Genomic DNA, 9,489 nt, shown 5'->3' on the forward strand with positions numbered 1-9,489 from the left:
TTTGAGCAAGATGCACACACAGTATTGCTACAGCCTGCTGTCTGGTGGGCACAAGGAATACATGTAGGCTGATGATATGGCTGTGTGGGGGCTGGATACCCATGTGTTGGTTCCCTGTGCATTGGTTGTTACTCCAGAGAAGGTGTTACTAGGTTCCTAGGTTACCAGTGAAGCTAGTCACACATGCCTCCTAGATGAGCGCTCTACCTAATTCTAACAGAAGCTGGTCCTGTGCCCAGTCTTCATAAAGAAGTGCTCTATCCATCATGGGAAAGCTGTCAGCTCTACCTGAGTTGGTTTTTTTTTAGCAAGACCAAGAGCCAATCGACTTCAGAACCACATGCAACAGACACAGCAGGCAAGCCAAAGGAATGAATATCTTGAGCTTGCCATCAGCTCCACTATGAGCTGGGTGGGGAAGTCTTTTAACCGACCTGCAAGGTGATCCCTGAAGGAGAAACAGCATCTGGGGACCCACTGGATATATGACTCTGGGACAGAGGCAGTTAATGCCCCTGAATCAGAGCCTGTCTTTCACAAGCCCTCAAGGATTGGTTTATGTGTACAGGAGAGAAGGGAGTTAAGGTCACCTGTCTGTGTCCCCCACCCCCACCCCCACCTACTCTACTAACTAAAGGAGTTTGATTTCGTTATCCTTGTATATTTTCAGGTAGGTGGTGTTCGCTCATGCACGCACACACATACACACACAAGCATGTGTGTACACACACCCACCACACATGAACACCTTACTCCCTGGGCCATGGCTGCCCCATCACCTCACTGCTTTCTCTCTCTCTCTCTCTCCTTGCAGCGGACAAGGAAGCTGATGAGTATTACATGAGAAGGAGGCACCTGCCAGACCTTGCAGCTCGTGGTACTCTCCCCCTCAATGTCATCCAGATGTCTCAACAGAAGCCGCTTCCTCGAGAACGGCCACGCAGGCCCATCAGGGCTATGTCCCAGGACAGAGTCTTGTCTCCACATCATCGGGGATTGCCAGATGAATTTGGCATGCCCTATGACCGCATCTTGTCCGATGAACAGCTGCTCTCCACAGAGCGTCTGCACTCCCAGGACCCGTTGCTGTCCCCAGAGAGGACAGCCTTTCCAGAGCAGTCACTGTCGCGAGCCATCTCTCACACGGACGTCTTTGTGTCCACGCCAGTGCTGGACCGCTACCGCATGACCAAGATGCACTCCCATCCCAGTGCCTCCAATAACTCCTATGCCACCCTGGGCCAGAGCCAGACGGCAGCCAAGCGCCACGCCTTTGCCTCTCGCAGACACAACACCGTGGAGCAGCTGCACTATATCCCGGGCCATCACACCTGCTACACAGCCAGCAAGACCGAAGTGACCGTGTGACCGGCAGTGTGGCCAGGGCTGTTTGGCAGAGTCAGGGCAGGACAGAGCAGAGTAGGGCAGGAGCGAGGAGAACAGCATCCCGCCTTGCTCTCCTCCCCTCCCTGCCCCCCCCCCCAAACCTGGAGGTGGGCTGCCTTTGTCCAGAAAGCCATACCCCCAGGGAGATGGCACCAAATGCCTGGTCCAACAAGCATAGTTGCAGGCTCTTTAAAGCTCTTTCTCTCCCAGTAGACTCCCCCTGCAGATGAGAAGTGTGGTGAGGTCCAAGTCTTTCTCTGAACACCTACACCACTCCCTCAGTCCCTGCCCCGCCCCTTCCTGGGGACTCAGCTGCAGGTTGCGGCAGCCAGTGGACCCTCTCCTGAAGGTAATCTGCAGCTGCTTGAGTTTGAACAGCCAGCTGGCTAGAGGGTGCAGTCAGTGGGCTGACCGAATAGGCTACTCGGTCTTCTTCCTTTATCTACAACTGCATCGCAGATATTTCCTAGTGCCTAAAAACTGCCTGCTCGCTCTCAGCCAGAGAGCTGCTGTGTCCATAAGCACAATATGATTCTCTTCCGCCTGCTGGAACTCTAGTCTCTACCGAGTGGCCCTTCCCTCGCTGAGCCCTGCAGCCCAACAACAGGGAGGGTTCCCTTCCTTCAGCTGCTTGGTTACCCCTGCCTCTGTGCTGTGGGGACTGTGCTCTTCCAGCCTTCACTGTTTCTCCTCAAAGCTCTCTGGGGCTTAAGCTCTTGCCCCTAAGAGGGGGCATTAGCCCTTGCCCTCCAGAGAGGCGTAGCGATGGGTTGCCAGGACTTTAGAGGTGCCTCAGCAACCACTTGATTGTCTCCCTACTTCCTCCAGGCCTCGAGTCTGAACTAGGACCTCCTCTCAGGCCTGCCTTCTTCACCTGAGCTCTGCTCCCAGGAGGCACCTGCGGTGGGCAGAGAGCTAGGGTGAGGAGGACCACTGTGATGCCCAGGGTCTCAGGAGCTCACCATTCCCATTTTCTAGGGCTCTGCCTGTCCCCTATCCATGAGCCTCAGGCAGAAGTTTCCAGGCACAAAGAGAAGCTTAGCTCTCAGAAAAGCAGGAGCTCTCTGAGGTGGTCATGCTGGACCCTGCCCATTCCTTTCCATCATCTTTGCCCACACCACCCCTTTTCTGTCTAGAACCCTTTCTCTCTCCCTCTGTTTTCTCCCAGACCTATCTCCCCACCTTGCTGCTTGTGGCTCCATTACTTTCCTCAGACCAGTGGATCCAAGGAACCAAGATCCATTGGCAGATGCAAATAAATAATGGTGTCTGAGGATGTTACTCTGGGGACCATTTCAAGCTTTCTTCCTTGCAGGAGTGCTTGGGCATATGGCAGAAGCACCTTCTGCTCTGTGAAAGGCCCCATTGCCAGCCCATCTCAGCCCCATCTTTGCCTCCAATCTGAAGGTGGACAAGATGTAATCGGCTACTGGGAAACTATCAATGAGAGCAATCCTGCTCCCCCAAGATCAGAAGGAGGAAGACAACGTGACCACACACACACACACAAAGACACACAGAGACTCAGACATACATACATACACACACACACACACACACACACACACACACACACCCTTCTGAGGGCCAGAGCACCTCTCTGGGACTGGGGAGAATCAGCCCCAGAACGTCTTGTGAAGTGACATAAAAGATAAAACCATTGCTTACTAGACTCCAGCAGCAATGCCTTTACATCAGATTTTATATCCTGCCCCCAATTTTGCATGGATAGCCCTTTAAAAATGAGGTGGTGAGAGGCTTGCCTTGCATCTGTCATTTTTAATCCAGCCAAGTCTAGAGAGCCACAGAGAAGTCAGAGGACTGCCTTCCCTTTCTGCTTTCAAGAGCTGTAGGCTATCCTAAGCCCCTCCCCAGAATCCCCCCTCTGTGAGCAGAACCCAGAAGGATGGAAGCTGGGGTGTCCAAAGGTAGTCCTTAGCCTCCCCACTGAGGGGGTGTGCCTGGCACTATGGGGCCAGGAGGCCTCAGACCATTTTGCTTTACTCCCTGCAAACACATAAACCTTCTTAAGGGCTGGTCCCATGGGTCTATGGGCATTTGTTGCAGAAGGTAAGGCTCACAGGAAGAGAGGAACTCAATCCAAATGAAGAATGGCTTGCTTCCAGAAGCAAAAGCATGTCTCACAACTGGTCCCCAGCCCAGTACCCTATAACTCTCTTTAACTCCTAGCCGGTCCCTTTGAAGGCCATGTGCTGGTGGGAAGGGGAAAAGACAAGACTGTGGTGGGTGAGAATCCCCTCCTGTGTGTTAGTACATCCCATGGAGAATCTTCCAGACACCAAGTTTTGCAGTCTTTGGGGAGTAAGACCTTATCCCAGGGTCTTCTCTCAGCCTTGGCTCTGACAAGGTATCTGTCTGTCTAGCTTCCTGTCTGTCTGTCTTCCTGTCTGTCTGTTTGTCTCAGGGGTTGTTTGATAAGTTGTTTTCCAAACTATTTCTCATCCCTGCCTTACCCATATCCAGTATAAAGTACCTGTCATCAGTTACAACAAAAAATTCTAATGGAGTGCTTGCTTCTCCTGAAGGCTTTTCTTCTGCTTCATCCTTGGAAGGAAAAGAATAATAACAGAGATATAACTCTACAAACTACGCTAATCCAGTGCCCCACCCCCAAAACTCCAGAAAACTGTGTCTTAACTGGGAAATACAGTAACCAACCCCCATCTTCAGTTTTGCATGACTACATTTCAATTACCTGTAGACAACCATGATCCCAGAAATACTTATATTTGTCTTAACTCTTTTGAGAGAGTCCACAATTACATAGCTTTTATTACAGTATATTCTTATAACTTGCCCTACTTTATTATTGTCGATCTCTTTCTGTGCCTAATTTACAAATTAAACTTTATTGTATGTGTCTGTATATGAAGAAAACACAACACCTATATAGAAAGTGTGGTATTATGTGTGGTTTCAGGCATCCAGTGAGATTGCTGGAGCTTATCCCTCAGTGATAAGGGAAAACCACTAAATCCCATCAACTTATCCATCACTCCAGAACTAGCTAGTCTGTTGCTATATGAAGTCACTTGAGAGTGTCTGGGGCTGGAACCCCGGTCACTGCTTCTAACCCAAGCAGGCTGGTGTCCTCTGTCACATAGGAGGGGCATGGCCCCCTTATGATAAATACTCATATCCCAAGGAAACCCAAGATATCCCTCTGCATGTCTTCACTGCCCTGGACTTGGGTATGTATAGATCTCACTTACCCCAAGTGTTCTTCCTGAAGACCTCTTACCACCCCCATCTGTCACCATTCCTTTCTTACTTCCTCCAGTGAACTCTTGGCTTCATATATTCATGAGCCACAAAAGCTTACCAATAATTCCTTAACCTCCTAAGTGGACTTTAACCATCAGAATTCCCCAGTGTCTCAATGTGTTTCCCTTGAGAAGTTCCAGTCCTTCCCCCACTGATATCGCTCCCTTTCTTTACATTCTTTTCCTGTCTTAACCTCCTATGCCAGTTTCCTCTTGCCTGCCTCTCATTTCTCTCTTCAGTCACCCAGCTTCCTCCCGTCCTGATTTCTTTTACCTGGGCCTGCTGAAATCTCTAGTTTTAAGAATTAGAGCTCTTGATGTAAACTGTGAAGACTCTGGCATTCAGCGTTCAAGTCCTTCATCTGCTTCCTTGGTTTGCTATACTTCCTCACAGGGGGAATGATGTCCCAGGGTGTGAGGTCATTGGGCTCCCCACATCCCTATGATCTCTAAAAAAGAAAGAAGAGAGCTGCATGATTAGAGGTGCCATGGCCAAAAGATCAGTTTTGGTTCCTGTGGCTACCAGACTCAAGAAGCTCTTGACTAAGACTGCTATTAGCCCAGAGTCTTCTGCTCTGGCCAAAGATTCATCCCCTTTGATGCTTGTAGCCCTTGCTTCTACTCTAACACTCTTCCTTTCATAGAAATCATGGCTTTCTCTTCATCCCAAAGACATGAGGACCTTCCTTGTAAGTCTTGAACTATGAGGAGTAGTCATCCCAACATCTGTGCCACCAAACACAACCCATTGCCTTTGGAGAGTTCTTGACTGCCACCTGCTTCATCCTTCATTCTTTCCACAGATGTCTGTGGACTGAACCCAAGGTCACAGTTTGAAAGGGCTGCCTATCACTCGAACCCTAGAAGGAACCTCGAGCAGGCACATTGGCCACACATTCCTCTGCTGTCCTCTCTGAATCTGGGGGACTTCCAAATAGTTTCAAGAGGCTTGCTGTGCTTTAACAAAGTATTTGTAGGACTTAAGTGTTACTTTTATAAGCAGCACATTTTAATGGTAGGTTAAATATGAAATCAAGTCCTTCTGGTCCCTCTCTTTGTTGTTGGAAGATGTCATATCAAAGAGAGAAAGAAAAAAAAAAAACAGGACTGAGGCTCTAGAAACATGAATTCTAGTTCTGGCATTTGGTCTCCATCTTGCCATGTGACTCTGGGCAAGTCACATTCCAGTGCCTCAGTTTCCTCACTTATAAAATGAGGGGCTTTGGCTAGATGAGCCCCCAAAGTTTCATCCAGCTCTTATGCTCTAGGGTTTTCAGTCTCCACTCTCCCTTCTCTACATTCATCCCCATTTCAACTGAGCTGTGCCCATCATACTCTGCCCGCCCTGTAGCAACATCACCAGACTCCACACCAGATTTTGGATGGATGAAATGGGCTTGGCATTGTTGCTAAAAGTTAAAACCTGACTGCTCACCAGGTCACCAATCATATGTCTCAAAAGCCTCTCGTATAAACATACATAAAATACCTGAGTGTCTGTCGCTGTGAAATTCTGAGTTTGGAGTTTTCATTTTTGATGTTGTCCTTATAGCTGGAGGGAGGTAACTCTACTTTCAGAGAGGGGACAGGCTGAAAGATGGCCCAGAAGTCTGACCGTGACATTTGGGCATGGAATTTGTATTTAAGGACAAATGGGAAATTTGTTCCATGTCTCAAAGAAGAATGCTTGGGAGAGGTTCTGTGTGGCAAGGGATGCCATCATATCCCATGCCACAGCATGCATCCCAAAGACCACATCTGGATGTTGAAGCTCCATCTTGGCTGGAGAGGACAAGGCATGACCACCTGGGCTGCTGGGAGGTGGGTCCTCACCCCATCCCAGTATTTTTGTGGCCCCTCTTCATGTAATTATCACCCTCCCCATGAAGGCTTGCAAAGCACCAATGGAAATTCCAAGTCTCTGTCATCAAACCCATCTTGTAAATCGCAAACACATTAAGCTTCCATCATTCAGAAAAAAAAAGATGCTGTGTGTTTGCTTAACCACCTCCCTCATGTAGGGGAGGAGAAGACCCTGCTCAACACTGCTGCCAACCCTCCAATGCCACTCCAAAGGAGGACTCATTCATTTGCTTCATAGTGGCAAATACATCTCTATTCTATAAACTCAACTAGATATTTTGTAGTAAAGAATAATTGAAATTCTCTAATAAAAGGCAATTCTTACTGTAACATTTTTAGTTTGGGGACACAATTTCCTAAGGGGGGTCAAGGAACATTTTTACTCATTAGGTGGGTTTACGGATTCTATGTTTATTATATGGTAGTATTATAAAAAGTACCTTTCTATCCATACCTCTGCAGTTTCTCCATCACTCACATGCCCCTATTACTGCTTCTGTACAAATTCATCATTCTCCTTCCCTGTCGAAGCACACCCTATATGTACTGTAAACAGAGATTGCTTTAGTAAGATTTAGTCTTAAGGAATTTTTCCACTTTTGTCAGTAACAGATATTTATGGATCAAAAAAAATAAAGCTGTTTCAACATAACCTGTGTGTCTTAAAGTAGCCACAAAATTGCAGAGCCAAAACCAAGGTCATGAAAAAGCAAGAAAGGATAAGGAAGATAACTGTAGTCGGGAGAGAAAGCAGGGATTGACTACAGACCGTTGCTATGGAACTTTGGGTGTGATGAAATGTTCTAAATCCTGATGTGGTACCAAGTTCCATGGCACATAACTGTAATCCCAGAACTTAAGACAATGATACAAGAGGATCATGAGTTGAATTTGAGGCCAACCTGAACTACATACCAAAATATTGTCTCAATAAAACAACAAATAACATCTATGTTACAGTAATGACTGCAGAACTGCATAGATCACAGAAATCACCAAAGGGTATGTTTCTAATTGCTGTATGCTATGGTACGCTAACTAAGCTTTAAAAGGTGAGAACAGAGCAAAGCAGAAAGTTAGACCCAGGACACTGTGTCACCTGAGAGCAGAGATGAACTTTCCAGAGCTGTCTACATAGATCTACTCCAGTACCATTATTTGTAAATATCAGGTATCAGTTTTATTTTAGTATTAGTTAGTTACCATGGCTTAGCAGATTAAAGGTGGCCAGAGACCCATGACATTTAATCTGGAACATAAAAAACTTGTGCCATGAAAATTGATTCAGATTTGCAGTTTTGTTCAAGACTCTGTCTCTGCCTGTGGTTGTGATACTATTTTCTTTGGCCCATGTTTTATTTGCTGCTAAGGTTACTTGCTGATCAGCAGAGCCTAGAAACAGGCTGAACAAACAAAATGTTGCCAGGGAGGGTATTTATCCTACCCTACAAGGCAGTGTCTTTGTAGTTTCTAGAATCTGGGCTTCCAATCCTCCAATTCTCCTGTAACCAAATCCTCCTCATAGGAGGCATTGGACTGATATTTTTAAATCTCAAGTCAGACCTAGTAGTATAGATCTGCAAATCTCAACTACTCAGAAGGCTCAGACAAGATGATCAGAAGTGAGTTCAAGGTCAACCTAAGCTAGATCTGTCTCAATAGTGATCGTGATTGATTGATTGATTGTTGGGCTAAGGACCTATCTCAGTGGTAGGAAATTTACTTATTATGCATGATGTCCTAGGTTCAATTCTGCAAAGAAATCCTTTTATTCCCTCATCCCAAGGGTTTTCACTCTCCTAAATTCAGCAGAGCACTGGCTGCTTTATTTTGCACATAGTAACACATGTTCCAGAACATGTCCCTCATCATGACACTCACCATCTCTTCTTCTCCACGTCAGTCTCTCTAACACAGGACAACTCTTAGCAACTGCACACATGCACTGACACCTTACACATGCAGAAGTCCTTGTAGTCTATATTTATTGGTGAGAGGAAATCTCAGGGAAAACAAATTTCTTGTTTGGGGGATTTTTAAAGCAGTAGGATTTAATCTTAATGCTTACAAATACATATAATGACTAAATTATACTAATAGTCCTCAAAAGAAACTCTAGAGACTTCTGTTGTACATACAAAAATAATAAAGTTTAAATTAAAAGCACCTTCAAAGACTGACCTGCCTGCCTTGTTGCCTTCCTTCCTCCCTCCCTTTCCCCATGCTGTCTGCCTTTTCCTTTCTTCTTTCTTTTCTTCCTTCTTTTCTTCATCCTTTTTTCCTTTCTTCCTTCCTTCTTTCCTTTCTTCTTTCCTTCCATTTTTGCTTCCTACCTTCTTTCCTTCTTTTCTCCCTTCCTTTGTTCTCTTCCTTATTCCCTTCTTCCTTCCTCCCATCCTTTCTTTTTTTCTTCTTTCCTTTGCTTCTTCCTTCCCCCCTCCCTCACTCCCTCCACTCATCTTTTCCCTCCTTCATTCCTTCCTTGTTTTCTTCCTTCCTTTCATTAGAGTGACATGCTGTTGCCCCAGGCTAAACTGTCTTGGAACTCACCAGGAGTCCATTAATTGAACTTGGAATCTTCCTGCCTGGGCTTCCTGAGTGCTAAGATTACATTCCTGAACCTCTTCAAAGCTCAATTTTCTTATTTAAAACAAAACACAGCAATCTATGAAGCAAGCAATCCCTCTGAAATGCCTCTTCACCGCATTAATCGATTATTCTATGGCTTCACTAAAACTTCAGAGAACAGTAATTAGAGAGCTAGGAGAAAAAAGGAGAGTGGAAGGGTAGACTGGGGTAGGAAGAGGACGCGGGTACCACTTATGAAACAGAGTCTTTGCACCTATCAGCCTATCTAGCTATCAGCATGTATCAAAGAGGCTGCCAAGGAAAGTGATTTTGAATAAGATTTTAAGGAAAATCTTTTTTGTTTGACTTACGTGTTTTGTCATTGTCA

At 46.2% G+C, this 9,489-nt stretch overlaps 1 protein-coding gene across 2 annotated transcripts in view; it reads left to right on the top strand.

Annotated features, from left to right (window-relative positions):
* The window catches only part of Shisa6 (shisa family member 6), a 304,751-nt gene extending 297,566 nt beyond the window's left edge, over positions 1-7,185 (top strand). For both annotated transcript variants that reach the window (XM_034507372.2, XM_034507374.2), the window contains one exon: positions 815-7,185. In XM_034507372.2, the coding sequence (XP_034363263.1) occupies positions 815-1,368 (554 nt within the window). In that variant the 3' untranslated portion in view covers positions 1,369-7,185. The remainder of the gene's footprint in view (positions 1-814) is intronic.
* The last annotated feature ends 2,304 nt before the right edge of the window (positions 7,186-9,489 follow it).

Source organism: Arvicanthis niloticus, chromosome 6, assembly GCF_011762505.2.
Source record: "Arvicanthis niloticus isolate mArvNil1 chromosome 6, mArvNil1.pat.X, whole genome shotgun sequence".
In the NCBI taxonomy this organism is placed as follows: domain Eukaryota; kingdom Metazoa; phylum Chordata; class Mammalia; order Rodentia; family Muridae; genus Arvicanthis; species Arvicanthis niloticus.